General features: G+C 54.5%; 1 protein-coding gene across 1 annotated transcript in view; it reads left to right on the top strand.

Moving 5' to 3' along the window:
* Positions 1-383: 383 nt before the first annotated feature.
* Positions 384-17,635, top strand: part of DAGLA (diacylglycerol lipase alpha) — a 47,563-nt gene continuing 30,311 nt past the window's right edge. The window contains 6 exon segments of the mRNA XM_051776928.1: positions 384-679; positions 7,778-7,943; positions 11,476-11,614; positions 12,409-12,620; positions 15,878-15,979; positions 16,442-16,580. Of these exon segments, the coding sequence (XP_051632888.1) occupies positions 11,520-11,614; positions 12,409-12,620; positions 15,878-15,979; positions 16,442-16,580 (548 nt within the window). The 5' untranslated portion in view covers positions 384-679; positions 7,778-7,943; positions 11,476-11,519.

Here is a 17,635-nt window from a genome sequence, read left to right on the forward strand (position 1 = left end):
CATCCCAGATTTTGTTACGAGGGGATTCGGTGCCTTTTTTAATCCCCCCAAAACTGGGTTTCCCGTTAATTCGTGGCTGTTGTCAATTATGGCACTTGGGATTGAAGTCCTTCGATTTTCCATGTTCCCAGTGTTTAGAATGGAATTGGAATGAACTGCTTCCAGTTGGAATTAACTAACTGGGAGTGCAGGAAGGTTTCCGTGCTCCGGTGAAGGAGCAGCCTTCCTTGGAGCCTTTTCCTTGGAACTATTTCGGGAACATGATTTCATCTTCCTTGTGGAGAGGGGGAAAAGCCCACCCTGGAATTTTGGGGGTTCCTGAGCTCCTGTGAAAAATCGTGGGATTGTGGCTCAGAATTCCCTAAGAATGGGTGTGTTGGGAAGTTGCAGGAGGGAAAACTGAGTGGGTTGTGTGGTGCTGGATCCGTGTTCTCCGGACACAAATGCAGAGGTCATTCCATGTCCTTGCTGGCAGCCTGGAGCGGGAATGCGATGCCAGGAACAACTTAGGGAGGAGTGTTAAAGAGGCAGGATCCTTTTCCAGTGGCTCCAACATCTTCCCTCCTTGTTTTCCCTCGGATATTTTACCTCTGGATTCTTTGGCTCCCGTCCTGACAATGTAAAGTCCCATGGCAGGCTTGGGAATTGCTGGATTTGGTTCCTCCGTGCTCTTGTGCAGGTGAGCTTTCATCCCAAGAACTCCAGAGCCTGGGTTGTCTCCCTGCTGTTTTCCTGGTGGGAACAGAGGATTTTCCTGTTTCCAGCTTTCCTTCAGGCTGGAACACCTTGGAAAAATTCCAGCAGCACCAGGAAATCCTTGAACTGAGGGTGAAGGGTTTGTAGTGTCATTCCATGTCCTTAATCCTGTGTTCCAGAGGGATCCTTTGGGCCTGTTGGGGTCATTGGAACTCTGCCGGGCACTGATCCCAGCTGGGATCGAGGAATACTTTGGAGGGAGGGAGAAACCTGTGGATATTCATGTTTTCCAGCCTAAGGAGTGCTTGGATTCCTCAGGTGCTGGACAATTCCAAGCTGGATGCTGTAGCTGACTTTTCCAGGTCTGTCTGCTTGGCTGCTTTCCCTCATGGAATGACAATATCCCAAGGGCTGGGACACTTTTCATTATCCCAGGTGGCTCCAAGCTCCATCCAGCCTGACCTTGGACACTTCCAGGGATGGGACAGCAACAGCTTCCCTGGGAAACCCGTGCCAGGGCCTCCCCACCCTCCCGGGGAAGGATTCCTTCCCAATATCCCACGCTGTGTCAGTGGGAAGGGCTGGGATTCTAGAAATATTCCTTCAGGTTCTGTTCCATCAAATGGGTTTGCAGGAATAATTCCAGGATATCCTGATTTTTCCAGGAAGGCTCAAAAAACTCTGGAGTTCTGGGCAGGGAATAGATTTTGCTGGATGGGGTTCCAGGTTGGTGCTCTTGGGAGAAGGAAGAAGGTGTTGGAAAGTGGGAATTTGGGAAGGTTTGGGGAGCAACGGGAAAAGGCTGTGAAACACAGACGTGGCATTTCCAGGGAATTCACAGCATTTGGGAATATTCCCTCTTTAACTGCCGCAGTATGAGCTCCTCAGATAGCCTGGTGGTGTCTTCTGCTGGGAATTTTTTTTGGAATTTGGGAAAAGAAATGGATTGTTTGGGACTGGTAAGAGGCGGGAACTTGTAGGAGTTGATGGGTTTGGAGTGACCTGCTGAAAAATCCTTGGGAATGGTTTGATTGGATCTGTGGGGCTGTTTGTGGGAATAGAGGTACCATGGGAGAACCTTGGGTAAAGGGGGATGCTTGGGAATTGTCAGCAGCAATCCCTTAGTGAGGGATGACGTGGAAAAACAGGGAGAGCTCCATTGAGTCATCCACAATAGGCTGGGGAGAGCTCCTAAATCCACGGCTCATCCCAAGGGATTTTGGGATATGACAGGTTATCCATGGCCTTTGGGGACAGACATGACCTGATCTTCCCCAGGCTGATTTCTGGGAATGTGGGATACAGGCACGGCCTTGGCCAAAGGAAACAATGGTTGATGGAAATTCCTGGAATAACCGGGCAGCACCGGGAAAACGGGAATAGGTGGTGCCCAGGTCAGGTTTGGGCTGTTTGAAACCAATTCCCAACATTGTTGAACCTGGAATTGTCACAGGTTTGGGATCCGCGTTTAATGAGGACAAAGCATATCAGGAAAAGATCCCAAAAAACTGCCCGGATAGCCCCGATTCCCAGCATTTTTGACTGGCAGCTGGACGTACAGCTTGGTCATGGAATGTGGGAAGAGGAAAGTGGGATGAGTTATGGGTTGGTGTCATGGGATAAGTCGAGGGTCACGAAGCGGGAAAAGCACAATTTGGGAATGCCGGTGAGCAGGGAGTGGAGTTGAGGAGCCCTGTGGAAGGCCCTGGAATTCCGTCCTTCAGGAGGGAGGGAAACGGGCACCGCTCGTAATTCCTGGGATGCGAGCAGAGCGTTCCGTCAGAGGGAACCTCTCTGGAGCGATTCCTGTCCCCGCGGAACCGCCTCTCCGGTGCTCTCCCGGCTGCTCCGCTCCTCTCTGGCACATTCTTGGGGAAGGGAGCCGGGAAGGAGTGCCAAGGAACGCTGCTGACCGCCCAGTTTTCCCGCAGTTTGGCAGGGATTTCCCTGCTCTCCCACTTCCTTCGCTCTCCCCGTGTTGGCAGCGGTGGGTCCCGGGGGCTTTCCCGGCATGTGACTCATCCCCAGGGAATTCCTGAAGCAATGAGTCAAGTTATTGGGAAAACTGTTTGCCCGCTGCTGTAAACCAGGGAGCCAAGGAGCCGCTTGCAGTAGGACAGAGAGGCGATTCCTAGTGGGAATTCTTTTGGAATGGCGCGGCTCGTCCTCTCTCTTCCGGAAGGCATTGCTTCCGGACGAGCTGGAGCAGGGAGACGCCCCCAAATTAAACAGTGCACCTGGAAATATCCTCCAGGGATTTTTTTTCCTGCCCTTTTTTTTTTTTTTTTTTTGAGCTGGTAAGAATTCCAGGGTGGAAAGCTGTCGGGATTGTAGGGAAAAATAGCTTTTCCTAAAGGAATGAGGCTCCGTCTGAAGCGGTCTGTGCGGGAGCACCGCTTCCCGCTTGGATCTGCCCTCGCTGGCTTCGCCCACCCCTTGGAATTTTTCCTATGGAAAAACCACTGGCTGTGTGGTGAACAACCGGAAATTAAGGAAACCAAGGAGTTTTCATTCCCGGTAATTACATCCAGGAAGCAGGTTTGGGATGCTCAGCTGCCCATCACTTACAACAGTGAGGTGCTTCCGGTATCCATCACCTCATCCCGGCATCCCATTCCCACTCCAGCCGAGCTTTCCTTGCCGGCTGTTAACCAGGAGTGGATTTGATCCCCCCTCTGGAACATCAGGTTCTCTTTCAACCCCCAAATTAATTTGGATTTCATCCCTCATTTTTCCCCCCCTGGCAACTTGGCCGTTATTTTTGCCGGAGCTCGGGAGCCGTCGGGAAGCTGCGGGAAGCTGCTCCGTGGGCTCTGCCGGCAGGGAATGTGGGTGGCTGCAGCACCGGCACAGGCACTGGGGGATGGATTTAACTCCCTGAGTTCTCGGCAGCCTTGGATTGTGCTCCTTCTCTGCTCCCAGATTCCCGAGAATGGGCTGGTGGTGTTCCTTGACTTGTCATTCCCGAAGGCTTTGGGTTTTCCGTAGGGTGACGAGCGTGGAGCTCCAGAGGTAAATTGTGCTCTGGCTGAGGTCAGGGAGAAAAACGTTGGGAATCTTGGAGATGTGGGGGGAGGATTTTTCATCCCTCTCCAAGCATTTAATTTGGACAGTTGGAATGTCTCCCTGCCTTAAGGAGTTATCCCTAAAAACCTCTTCTTCTTTGGATGGTTGGGAAGGTCTGGAATTAATAAACCTTGTTGGATCTTTGATACTAGAAAGACATGGAGTTATCCAGGGAAGGGTTTGGAGCACCGGGAGCAGCTGAGGGAGCTGGGAGGGCTCAGCCTGGAAAAAAGGAGGATCAGGGGGAGCTTTTTGCTCTCCACAAATCCCTGCCTAGATGTTGGATCCTGGTGGGATCGGGCTCTGCTCCCAGGGAACAAGGGACAGGATGAGAGTGAAAGGCCTCAACACACTCCAGGGGAGGTTTAAATTGGATATTAGGGAAAATTACTTCCTGGAAAGGGTTGTAAAGCATTGGAACACTCCAGTGGTGGAGTCCTCATTCCTGGAGGGATTTAAAATCCGTGCGGAAGTGGCGCTTGGGGACATGGATTAGTGGTGGGCTTGGAAGTGCTGGGGAATGGTTGGACTCGGTCCTGGAGGGCTTTTCCGGCCTTTATGGTTCTGGGATCTGGAAAAATCTTGGCCTGTGGGGTGTCACTGGATATCCAGTGGGGAGAACCCTTGGGATCACTGGTTTGTGGGATGCAGTTCCTGGGAACAGGCTCTGGATTGGTCCTGGTTTTTTAGAGGAGACATATTCCAAAGGAGAGGATTTCTTTGTTTCTCCTTAATTTGGGGAATCCCTTATCCTGCTTTTTACCTGGGAACAAGTGCTGTGAGTGGCACTTTTGGGACTTTTCCATCCATTAGGATTTCCAAGGCAATCCTGGATCTCCTGAAAACTCCACCACTGTGAGCAAGTGCCTGCCAAGGAGAAAGAGGGATTTTTCTGGTTAAATCATTTTTCCTTGTTAAATCATTCCTAGGGTAACAGGTGGGAAATGTCCATTTTGAAGGATGTGTGGGATTTGGGAGACTTGCTTCCACCCGAGGCAGGAATTGGGGGAATGGTGGGAAAAGGGGATGGATGGAAGCAAGGAGAAGGTGCTCCTGGGTGTGGTTATGCTCCAGAGGGGCTTTGGGAAGGAATATTAGGGATTAGCTGGGATGGAAGGAACGTTAGGGATTAGCAGCGCTTTGTCCTGGTTGCACCAACCTTGTGTCCATCCCCGCTGCAATTCCAAGGGTGGATTTACCCCAGGATTTGGGGGTTAAACCCGTGGGATGAGCAGGTGAGTCCTCGTTCCCTGGGCTTTGAAGGGCAGTTCCTGCTCCGAGGTGTATTTTGGGAATTTGTGTCAGTGGGCAGGTCCAGCTCCAGCCTGATCCCATGACGTGTGTCCCGGTGACTTTGGGGAGGGGACGGAGCCACCTCATCCCGAGGGAGCCGCAGCCGAACTGTGCCAAGCCCTGGGAGGCTCCTGGAAGCCCCAAGCCCTGGCTCTGCCACGGACTCGTTTCGTTCCCTTCTCCTTGGAAAACGGGAGATTATCAAGGAGGATCTTAAAGATATTCCCTGAATTAAAATCCCCATTGATTTTTTGTTCCGTGATGGGATTTGCTTAGAAACAGGACTCTTCAATGTTGCATTAATCCATGGAATATTCCTTACGTTGGGATCTGATCCCTAAATCTCAGTGAGGGCACAACTCTCCTCGCAGCCTTCCAGCAGCTGCTTTCCCTTGGGAAGGAGCTTTCCCTGCAATTCCTGCGGGCTCTGCTTCCAGCGGGTATGTCCAGAAAGGAAAGGGCTCGTCTTCCTTTGGTGCTGTGGAATTTGTCCCCCCCAACCTGATTTTGATGGAATCCTGGAATGGTTTGGGTGGGAAGGGACCTTAAAGCTCATCCAGTTCCAGCCTCAACACCTTCCACTATCCCAGGTTGCTCCAGCCTGGATTTGAACACTTCCAGGGATGGGGCAGCCACGATTTCCCTGGGAAATCCATTCCAGCGCCTCCCCACTCTCACAGGGAAGGATTTCTTCCCAATATCCCATTTAACCCACCCTCTGGCAGTGGGAAGCCGTTCCTCCATGTCTTGTCACTCCAGGCCCTTTTCCAAAGTCCCTTTCCAGCTCTCTTGGAGCCCCTTTAGGCCCCTTTTTTCCCTGGAGCCTTCTCCAGGCTGAGCCATCCCAGCAAATTCCTCAGGCTGGCTTCGGGACACTCTGTAGGGATGTCACCACATCCCCCCTTCTCTCTGCAGGCGAGAACAATTCCCAGATTGTGTGGAATCAACTCGGGAATAGAAAGGGCTTCATTTAAAGCCCTTCAGAACAGCTGGAAGGGGCCCGATGGAGTCGGATCCAAGGCAGAATTGATGATTTCCGGCAAGTCCAGTCGGTGTTCTGTGGGAACAGGAGTGTTCTGTGGGCTGCGGGGGGATGATCCAACCCGTATTCCATGTGGGAAGGAAGGACGTGGCATTTCAGCCAGGGAAAGGGATCCCGGGAGCCTCCTGGGGAACAGCAAAGGGCTTTGTCCCGCAGTGGCACCTGCAACCGTCCCCCGAGGCCTGGAAATCCCGGATTTTGGGGAATTCTGTAGCCCCGAGCAGTGGAGATGAACGTGTGGCTTGTTTTGAGGGAATCTCTTTGAGCTCTGGAATTTGGGGAGAGGGAGCTGGCAGGGGTGAGGTGGGATTGCTCTGTCGTACCTGGATCGTGGGAAGGTGCCGGAGGGGAAAGGTAGGGAATGAATATTAGGATAGCAGGGCTTGCTCCATGCAGACGTTCCCAGGGATCCGTCAGAAGGGGGAAAAACTCCTGGCAGATCCCATTTCACTGTGGTTTGGGCCTCCCAGCTTTTGCTCTGGACTGCAGGAGGTTGGGAATCCGTCAGGGTGGGAATGCTGAGAATATGGAAGCAGGGATGAGGATTTGCGGGGAGTTGTGGATCTGTGGATGCAGGGATGGGGATTTGGAGAGGATTGTGACCCTGTGGATGCAAGGATGGGGATTTGCAGGGAGTTGTGGATCTGTGGGTGCAGGGATGGGAATTTGCAGGGAGTTATGGATTTGTGGATGCAGGGCTGGGGATTTGCAGGGAGTTGTGGATGCAGGGCTGGGGATTTGCAGGGAGTTGTGGATGCAGGGCTGGGGATTTGCAGGGAGTTGTGGATGCAGGGCTGGGGATTTGCAGGGAGTTGTGGATGCAGGGCTGGGGATTTGCAGGGAGTTGTGGATGCAGGGATGGGATCTGCAGGAGTGGGAGCACTGGGCTGTGTGGGTGCTGCTGTGCCTCGGGAATGTGGGTGATCTGGGAGCTTCCAGCAAATCCTGCTCCTGGATTTGGGTGGTGGGAGTGGGTGACTCCGGGGGTGCTGCCGTGCCGTGGGTGGGCTCCTGCTGTGCAGGATCCAGGCACGGCCCTTTTCCATCGGCTCTTCCCTGTGCACCTTCTCCCGGAGCTCCTTTCAGGTGGGATGGGGGATTAGGCAGATCTGGAATGTTGTCTCGCTGGAGCCTTTTTCTCCCCTGCTCTTTTCCCCGAACCCTTCCCTCCGGGCAGGCAGTTCTCCCCTTCCCCCACATCCTGTCGGAGCCCAGAGCGTGTCACAAGGAATTAACGGCTGGAAAGGCCGGGAAGGCTCCTCTGGAACAGTCTCCTTTCTGTGCCCGGGTGGCCCCTCTGTGTGTCCCTTTGTGTCCCATCCAAGTCCCCTCCCCCTGGCCTTTCACTGGAGCCTCCATGGCCTTTCCCAGCGAGGCCCGATGCCATCCCAGAGCTCCCGGCAGCATTCCCGGTTTCTCAGCGGGAAGAGGGAGGAGGTTGGTGCCGCTGGAGCTCGGGAGGGTTTTCCTGCTCTCCCGTCTCCGCATCCCTGACAGCATCGCTGCCGACCCTCCTTCCCACAATCCACACACAATCTCCTCAGAATAGGGATGATGTCACTTCCTTCCAGAGGGTGCCGGGGGTGTGGAACTGGGGGGGAGTCACGACCCCTGGCTCTCGGCATTCCCGGGAATAAATGAGGGAGTTGCTCCGAGGATGATGCCCGACTCTGTCGGCAGGCGATTCCCACGCCGTCCTTCCCTTTGCCGAGTGGGATTTTCCATGGCTGCACGAAGAGTTGGTTGTTCCTTCCTGAGCTTGTGATGCCCGTCTCCGTGGAATTGCACTTTTCCTGGGAAGCCCTGCCGGGAGAGGAGGATGCTCAGCGGCTGGACCACATGCCATGTAAGATTTCTGCTTCCATAGATCGTTCCCTGCTCCGAGGGGGTTCCTGGGGCATGTGCTTCCCTGATTTCAGTGATGGGAGCTGGGGGGCTGCTTGTGCTGGGATTCGAGATCCCGGGAATTGCTCTCTCCAGCAGTTTTAGGAGCAAGGTGGGGATTTTGCTTGGGGCTGTTTGCACTCTGACCTTCTGCTCCCCTCCCGATTCCTCTGCTCCATCGCAGCTCCAGCATCCCATCATGTCATTCCCGGGATCAGCAAGGCTGGGCTGAAGCCGGAGATTCCTCCCACCGAGAGCTTTTCCGAGAGGGTTTTGGTCTCAGGCCTTCCCTCATCTCCCTCCTTTCCAAAGGCCCCAAACCTCGGGGTTTAAATCTGGGAGTCTTTGGGAATCAATTTGGAACGTTCCTGCAGTGCCCTGGGAGCTTTGTGGTGTCACTCCAAAGTGCAGTGACATTCCCACAGGGAGTGTTCCGGTGAGTGACAGGCTGCTCCGCTCCAGCCCCAGCCGTTGCTGTGGATAAGGAATTCCCATTGGATGTTGTTGCCGTCGTCGGTATCCCGGTTCTCCAGCTGGGAGAGCACAACTGGAGAGTTATGGAAGGCAGGATGCAGGGATGATGGGAATGGAGTCTGAGCTGGGCTGGGAGGTGCTGTCCAGAGGCAGGGAGGGAGATACTGGAAGTGTATCCAGGTTTGCAATATCCAAGATATCCCAGTGGATATCCCGGAAGGAGTCTCCAGAGGGGCAGTTTGAAGGTAGAGCTGGAATGTGCTGATTGTTCTGTGCTAAGGAATTGTGAATCCAAGTGGTGTTGGAATTTCACCTTTGCTTTGTTTGGGGAGTGGAGCGTTTCCAAGGGCTGGAAGTGTGGAGCTGTGGAATCTCCTGGGATCTGGGGAGGTTCCCAGGAACCGGTGGCTGCAGCAGGTTGTAGGTCTGGTCCAGGGGCTTTGTATGTCGGCAAAGGGTGGGAGAATCTGGATTTGGGAGGTTCTGGAAAGTGTGTGGGGGGTGACCACACCCACTGGCCAGGTTGGATTTAGTGGGACAAGGTGGGAATTGGTGCCATGATCTGTCCCAGTCCCAACATTTGTGGTACTTGGAATGTTCAAATCAGTTCAAACATCATCCTGAGCAACCTGGGCTGGTGGAATGTGTCCCTATCCATGGCAGAGAGGTGGAACTGGATCATCCATGAGCTCCCTTCCCATCCATTCTGCAATTCCAGGAGCAGTTATTATCCATTTGGAAGTACAGCTTTGGATGAGCCTGGGCACTGCAGGGCATGGATGGAGCACTCTGGGAGCAGGGTATGGAATTGCCTGGGAAAAAATGGGATTGGAAGAGGAGCAGAACTGGGATTTGGAATGGGGATGGGTCAGTTGGGAGAGCTTGGAGCACAGCCAAAGTGTGATGATCCCTGGAAGCACAGGAAGGGGACAAGTGGAAGGTGGGACAGGGATTAGGGCTTGGAGAGAGGGACGGGGGTTAGGGAATACAGGGAGGGATGGGAATTAGGGAACGGAGAAGGGGACGGGGATTAGGGAACGGAGAAGGGGACGGGGATTAGGGAACGGAGAAGGGGACGGGGATTAGGGAACGGAGAAGGGGACGGGGATTAGGGAACGGAGAAGGGGACGGGGATTAGGGAACGGAGAAGGGGACGGGGATTAGGGAACGGAGAAGGGGACGGGGATTAGGGAACGGAGAAGGGGACGGGGATTAGGGAACGGAGAAGGGGACGGGGATTAGGGAACGGAGAAGGGGACGGGGATTAGGGAACGGAGAAGGGGACGGGGATTAGGGAACGGAGAAGGGGACGGGGATTAGGGAACGGAGAAGGGGACGGGGATTAGGGAACGGAGAAGGGGACGGGGATTAGGGAACGGAGAAGGGGACGGGGATTAGGGAACGGAGAAGGGGACGGGGATTAGGGAACGGGGGGAGGGACGGGGATTAGGGAACGGAGAGGGGGACGGGGATTAGGGAACGGAGAAGGGGACGGGGATTAGGGAACGGGGGGAGGGACGGGGATTAGGGAACGGAGAGGGGGACGGGGATTAGGGAACGGAGAAGGGGACGGGGATTAGGGAACGGAGAGGGGGACGGGGATTAGGGAACGGAGAGAGGGACGGGGATTAGGGCGCGGCGAGCAAGGCAGGGATTAGGGAGCGGAGAGCAAGGCAGGGATTAGGGAGCGGAGAGCAAGGCAGGGATTAGGGAGCGGAGAGCAAGGCAGGGATTAGGGAGCGGAGAGCAAGGCAGGGATTAGGGAGCGGAGAGCAAGGCAGGGATTAGGGAGCGGAGAGCAAGGCAGGGATTAGGGAGCGGAGAGCAAGGCAGGGATTAGGGAACGGCGAGCAAGGCAGGGATTAGGGAGCGGCGAGCAAGGCAGGGATTAGGGAGCGGCGAGCAAGGCAGGGATTAGGGAGCGGCGAGCAAGGCAGGGATTAGGGAGCGGCGAGCAAGGCAGGGATTAGGGAACGGAGAGAGGGACACGGATTAGGGAATGGAGAGAGGCACATGGAATGGAGGGAGGGGCAGGCCAGATCCCAGAGCCAGGAAAGCACCGGTGCCTTTGGACAGGTTGCAGGGACACGATCCCAGGTTTGGCAGAGCCAGGGAAGGTTCCCGGCTGTGAGTTGTGTGCCGGGCCAGGGAAGCAGGAGGGGGCTAAGCTGTGCTGCAGGAGCCCCTGTGGAGCAGGGCCTGGAGCGCTTCCAGCCGGGATGGTGTGGGCTGGCTGTGCCGGAGGAGGTGGCTGGAGCGCCCGGTGCCGTCTCGTGACTTTCCAGAGCTCCTGTTTCTATTTTTCCAAAGGGTTTGTGAGGCTCTAAAAATAGGAGCACAAACAAAACACGGGCAGGGAACGGCAGCTCCTGGATCTTCTTCCCCCACCTTGGATTTGGAGCGCAAAGATGCGGAGCTGGCAGGATGCTCCCGATGGTCCAGGGAAAGAGATCCTAGGAACTGATATTCCCAGCTGGAAGTGCTGTTGGGAGCCAGGCGATATTCCTCAGAGGCTTCCACTGACTCCTAATGGATATTTTGGCTTCCTGAGCTAAGGGAGGGGGGGAATTGTTGGCCAACAAGAGCCTGGCAGGAGGTGTGTCCATGGGAAAACACGGAGGAGGGTTTCTGAGGCTGGAATAACCTGCCCAAAATCCCACTAGCCCATGTTACTCCAACCCTGTCCCACCTGGCCCGGAGCACATCCAGGGATGGGTCTGTTGGCCTTTGGGGCTGTGCTTCTGTCCAGGGGTTCAGGAAAAACAATCATGGAATCCTGGAGTTGTTTGGGTTGGCCCTAACGGGATTCCAGGTAATCCCATGAACTGGAGCTGGATGAGTTACTGGCTTCACCTCATCATTCCCACTCTGCAAATTCCTTCCTCTCCTGGCTCTCCGCGAGAGAGGGAGGTGCTGGAATAAAACCCAGGAGAACTCCTGGATGCATCCCCGCGGGTTGTGGGGCTTTCCAGAGGGGGCTGAAGGGGCTCAGCATCATCCTTGGCTCCGTTCTTTTCCAGGAGGTGAGTGTCGTGCCTGCTGAACTTCCTGGGACCCGCCAGCCATGCCAGGGATTGTCGTGTTCCGCCGCCGCTGGTCCGTGGGCAGCGATGACCTGGTTCTGCCAGCCGTCTTCCTCTTCCTCCTGCACACCACCTGGTAAGTGGGAAGGGCACAGGGAGGCTTGGAATCCTCCCAGGAATTCTTTTGGCTGCCCCCAGCACGACTGGAAGTTCTTCCCATGCACCTGGAAGATCCTCTTGGGGGCATTTCTGAGGGACACCGAGACATTCCGGCTCCTGGTTTTTCAGCTGAGCTCTGTCCCAAGTTCTGTCCTAGTTCCAAGTTCTATCCTAGTCCCAGAGAGCCTGGCCAGAGCTCCCTGTATCCTCCCGTACCATCGAAGGTTGGAATTTGGGGCTGTGTTTCCATACAGGGCTCAGGAATAACCTCATGGAATCTTGGAATGGGTTGGGTTGGAAGGGATCTTAAACCTCATCCAGTTCCAGCTCCAACACCTTCTGCTAGCCCAGGTTGCTCCAAGGCCCATCCTACCTGGCCTTGGACACTTCCAGGGATGGGTCTCTTGGAATTTGGGGTTGTGTTTCTATCCAGGGGTTCAGGAAAACAATCGTGGAGTCCTGGAGTGCTTTGAGTTGGGAGGGACCAGTTCCAATTATCCCACAGGCAGGGACACCTCCCACTATCCCAGGTTGCTCCAACCCATCCAGCCTGGCCTTGGACACTTCCAGGGATGGGGCAGCCACAGCTCCTCTGGGCGAGGGTGGGAGTGGCAAATCCCAGGGGATAATGTGACATGAGGCAGATCTGATTGCCGTGCCGGGGGAGCAGAATTCCCAGCTGGCCAGGGGAATGGGTGGAGCAAACGGAGCCCAGAGCCCTCGCGGGGCCCCCGAGCGGCTTCACGGCCTTCCCGGCTCTTCTCCCGGTAGGTTCGTGATCCTATCCGTGGTGCTCTTCGGGCTGGTGTACAACCCCGACGAGACCTGCTCCCTGAACCTGGTGGACCACGGGCGGGGCTACCTGGGCATCCTGCTGAGCTGCATGATCGCCGAGCTGGCCATCATCTGGCTCAGCATGCGCGGCAGCATCCTGTACACCGAGCCCCGCGACTCCATGCAGTACGTCCTCTACGTCCGCCTCGGTGAGCCCCCCGCACTGCCCGCCCGGCCCCCGCTGTCCCTGGGACCCCAGAACCCCCCTGGTACCCACAGGATCCCTCCCTGAAAATCCGGCTCCTCCCAAAAGGCGTAAAACCCTCCAAAAAAAGGACCAAGTTCAGCGCTTTCTCGCCCCTCGAATTGGCGCCTCTGTGACCCTAAACCCCTCCAAACACCCTCAGAATTCCTCTCTCCAAAACCCCAAACCCCCCCGAAAATCCGTCTCCTCCCAAAAGGCATAAAATTCCCCCCAAAAAGACCAAATTAAGCACTTTTTCGCCCCCAAATTAGTGCCTTTGTGACCCCAAAACCCCTCCAAACACCCTCAGAATTCCTCCCCAAAAAACCATCACCTCCCAAAAGACATAAAATCCCCCCCAAAGCCCCAAGTAAAGTGCTTTTTCAGCCCCAAATTGGCATCTTTGTGACCCCAAAACCCCTCCAAACACCCTCAGAATTCCTCCCCCCCCAATACCCCAAACCCCCCAGAAATCCAGCTCCTCCCAAAAGGCATCAACCCCCCCCAAAAAGGGCCAAATTAAGCTCTTTCTCACCCCTAAATCGGCGCCTTTGTGACCCCAAAACCACTCCAAACACCCTCAGAAATCCTCCCCCTCAATACCCCAAAGCCCCCCAAAAATCCAGCTCCTCCCAGAAGTCATAAAATCCCCCCCAAAAAGGCCAAATTAAGCACTTTTTCGCCCCCAAGCGACCCTCAAACCCCTCCAAACACCCTCAGAATTCCTCCCCAAAAAACCATCACCTCCCAAAAGACATAAAATCCCCCCCAAAGCCCCAAGTAAAGTGCTTTTTCAGCCCCAAATTGGCATCTTTGTGACCCCAAAACCCCTCCAAACACCCTCAGAATTCCTCCCCCCCCAATACCCCAAACCCCCCAGAAATCCAGCTCCTCCCAAAAGGCATCAACCCCCCCCAAAAAGGGCCAAATTAAGCTCTTTCTCACCCCTAAATCGGCGCCTTTGTGACCCCAAAACCACTCCAAACACCCTCAGAAATCCTCCCCCTCAATACCCCAAAGCCCCCCAAAAATCCAGCTCCTCCCAGAAGTCATAAAATCCCCCCCCAAAAAGGCCAAATTAAGCACTTTTTCGCCCCCAAGCGACCCTCAAACCCCTCCAAACACCCTCAGAATTCCTCCCCAAAAAAACATCACCTCCCAAAAGACATAAAATCCCCCTGAAAGCCTCAAGTAAAGCGCTTTTTCAGCCCAAAATTGGCGATTTTTGTCACCCCAAACGCCCTCAAAATTCCTCCCCAGAAAAACCCCAAACCCCCCAAAATCCCTCCCCAAAAATCCATCTCTTCCCAAAAGACATAAAATCCCCCTGAAAGCCCAAATAAAGCCATTTTCAGCCCCAAATGGGCATCTCTGTGGCCGCCAAATTCCCCTGAGGTGTTGGGAGACCCCCAAAACCCTCCCAAAGTGCCCCAACTTCCTCAAAGCACCACAAAACTCCCAAAATGTCCCAAACTCCCCCAAATCCCTAAAAGGCTCCAGAACCCCCCAGATGCCCCAAAAATCTCAAGCCCCCCAAAGTGCTCCAAATTCCCCAAAACCCCAGAATCCCTGAACCACCCCCCCAAACCCTCCAAATTTCCCCCAATCCCAGTCTCATATTTCTCTCCCTAAAAGTGCACATTGTCCTCCCTAAAGATGAACATTTCTCGCCCCAGAAACACCCATTTCTCTCCCTAAGAACATTCCCTGTCTCCCCCATCCAAGAAGAACTAGAGCAGGGAGAGATTATTCCTCGAGTTCTCAGCCAGGGCTGGTTTTCCCTGTGTTTTTCCCTGTGTTTTTCCCTGTGTTCTGTGGTCTCCCAGCTGCAGGAATTTAATCAGATTTTTGCTGTGCCCGGGGAAGGTTTTACGGGAAAAAACCTTCTGGAAACGCAGATCCAGACAAAGCATCTCTTGGCTTTGCATCCCTGCTTTTTGCCGGGTTGTTTTCCTGCGGAATCCAGTAAAAAGCAGGGATGACCTGGCTCGGCAGTTCCAATCTCCCTGCCCAGCTTCCCGGCCTTCCCTAGGGAAGCTGGAAGTTTGTGTTAAACCCAGACTAAACCTGGAGCGAGGGAGGTGGGGAAAATCCAAGGAGATGTTTTCCTGCCCCAAGGAACATCCTTTTTTCTTCCCTAAGCTCCGGGCCGGGATTTGCGCCGGATCGTGGGCCGGTTGCGTCCCTGTTTCCCGGAGTTTGTTGCTCCCAGTGGTTCATCAGCGCTGCTGAGGGAAGTGGGAATGTGACCGGTGCGTGGGCAAGGTCCATGTGACTGTCCCAGTTTAGGGCTGTGCTGGTTAATGCGGAGGAATTTAGGGAAGGAACTCCCATAAGAACCCGGGAATGTCTCGTCCCTGCTCCTGTCCCGCAGCAGGTGCCGGCAGAGGGGAGAAGAACCAAGCTTAGCAAAGCCTGACTTGGGTTTAAGGCATAGATGGGGATGAGCAGGAGCCGGTTCCAACCCTGGGTCCTTGCCCAGGAAAACTCTTGGAACTGGTTTTTCCAGGTCTGTGGCAAAACCACTTGTGGAAAGATCCTTATGGATGAGGAGAGGGGGTGGGATTAAGCCGGGCTGGGTTTAATCTCGGCTCCATCCCAAGGAGTTCCCAAGTGAGTTATTTACCTTCTCCATGCCTGAGTGCCCGTTTATTCTTTGGGATTCTGGGAAGTGGGAGGATGGGCACCTGGGAGCCATTTCCCAGCTTTTTTATTCCAGGAAAACCACTGTGAATGCCCAGTCTCATGTCCCTTATCAGAGTAAAACTGAGGAGCCAGGAAGTGATTCCTTAAGGAATGTGTCCTGGGAACTGTTCCTGGAAGGCTGCAGAGGCACTGGGAACGTTTCCTAAGTGTAGAAATCCTGGAAACACAGGACTTCTTTGGGATCTGGGAGCCAGGCCGACCATCTGAGGTGGTTAAGACCTGGATCCCGCAATTCCCGGTGCCTCAGGGAGTCTTTCCAGCAGCGTAGGTGGAATGTGGGTCTGTGAGTCACACCCTGACACAGCCAAGGGCACTGACCTCTCCATGATCCTGTTTTTTTTTTTTTTTTTTTGGGAGCAGTCACATTTTTGCTTCATTTCCTCAAACATCCCCTTCCAAAGCATTTTTCTTCCATGCCAAGTAACTCGTCCCTGTGTTTCCTTGCTGGAAAACAGGGAGAGGCATCAATCCTCAGGGAAACGCTGCCGTTACCCACGGTATTCCCTCTCTTCCCAGCTATCCTGGTGATCGAGTTCGTCTATGCCATCGTGGGAATCGTGTGGCTGACCCAGTACTACACCTCCTGCAACGACCTCACGGCCAAGAGCGTCACTCTGGGTATGGATCGGGAATGCTGGGGCGCGTTCCGGCGGATCCACGGCCACCATTCCCTCCCGCTGGCTGGGGATGGACGCCTGGAAGTGGATCGGAGCTGTCAATGTGCTCCTTGTCTCCCTGTTTATTGCTGGAACAGTCATTCCATTGGCGCTGAGACAGGGATTTGTGTTCCTGGGGAAAGGGCGGGAAGGGGGGAGTCTGGAAATCCTGCTTTTCCACTTCAAAATGGCTTTGCTCTTTCCCTGGAACTCTTTTCCTGCCTCCTGGTGGGAATGTGCTCACGCTGTAGTCCTGGATATTCCAGGGGTGTTCAATAACCTCACAAAACAACGGGGAAAACCCATCCGGCTGCGGTTCGGAAGCTTTCCCAGGGGGGTTTCCTTTGACCGCGGGACGGCCAGGTGGGTTTGAGGCGGGAAGCGAGGGCCGGAGCGCGTCATTCCCGCGGTTTTCGTTTTGCAGGGATGGTGGTGTGTAACTGGGTGGTGATCCTGAGCGTCTGCATCACCGTGCTCTGCGTCTTCGACCCCACCGGCAGGACCTTCGTCAAGCTCCGGGCGACCAAGCGCCGGCAGCGCAACCTCCGCACCTACAACCTCAGGTGAGGGGCATTCTGGGGTATCCTGACACTCCAGGGAATCCTGGCATTCCAGGGGATCCTGGCACTCGGGGCGCTCGGGTTGGATGGGACCGTGCCCATCAACCCTGGGCTGGTTCCGCTCCCCCACTGGGACAGAGCAGATCCCAGCGGATCTCCCTTGAAAACTGCGGGATCACGGGGTTTTCCAGGGGACAAAAAACAAGGATATAGAGGTGAGGGAATAGGCTTGGATTTGATGGATGTAGGAATGATTCTTACGTGGTTTGCAGTCCCCTTTTTATTCCTGGGATGGTTTTAAGGTGATTCCTTCGACAAATCATCTGAATTTGGGAATTTAAGTGTGAGAGGAAACGATGCAAAATTGGTGCAAGGAGAGGTCATGGAAACATCATGGAATGCTGGAATGGTTTGGGTTGGATGGGACCTTATGGAACATCTCGTTCCACCCCCTGCCATGGGCTGGGACATCTTCCACTAGTCCAGGGCACTCCAAACCCCATCTGGGAACAATTCCAGGGATGGGGCAGCCACAGCTTCCCTGGGAGATCCATTCCAGGGCCTCTCCACCCTCCCAGAGAAGCATTCCTTCCCAGTATCCCATCTATCCCAGCCCTCTGGCAGTGGGAAGCCATTCCCCCTTGTCCAGTCACCCCAGGTTCTTTTCCAGACTCCTTTCCCAGCTCTCTTTAGTCCCTTTAGGCCCTGGAAGAGGCTCCAAGGTCTCCCTTGAGCCTTCCCTTCTCCAGGCTGAGCAAATCCTTGTTTGCCCATCCTGGAGCAGCGTTTTCCTTGGATTCATTAGGGCAGTGCTGAAATTTTCCTTAAATTGTGGCGGCATCTCCTTCTAAATCCCCTTTTCTTCCTTCATTTTCTCCAAAATCCAACCCTTTGCCCTGAGGTTTCTTGGCCAGGAAACAATTCCTGTTGTGTTGGCACTGGGATCTTTTAATTAAGGATTGATTCCATCCTGGAGCTTCCCAGATGGGAAGAGAAAAGGGTTTTTTTTTCACCCAGACAAGTGTTTTCCAAAGGATTTTTTTCCGGTAGGAGACAAC

This window comes from Manacus candei, unplaced genomic scaffold (genome assembly GCF_025592945.1).
Source record: "Manacus candei isolate 608988 ecotype Guabito, Panama unplaced genomic scaffold, ASM2559294v1 h1tg000009l, whole genome shotgun sequence".
NCBI lineage: Eukaryota > Metazoa > Chordata > Aves > Passeriformes > Pipridae > Manacus > Manacus candei.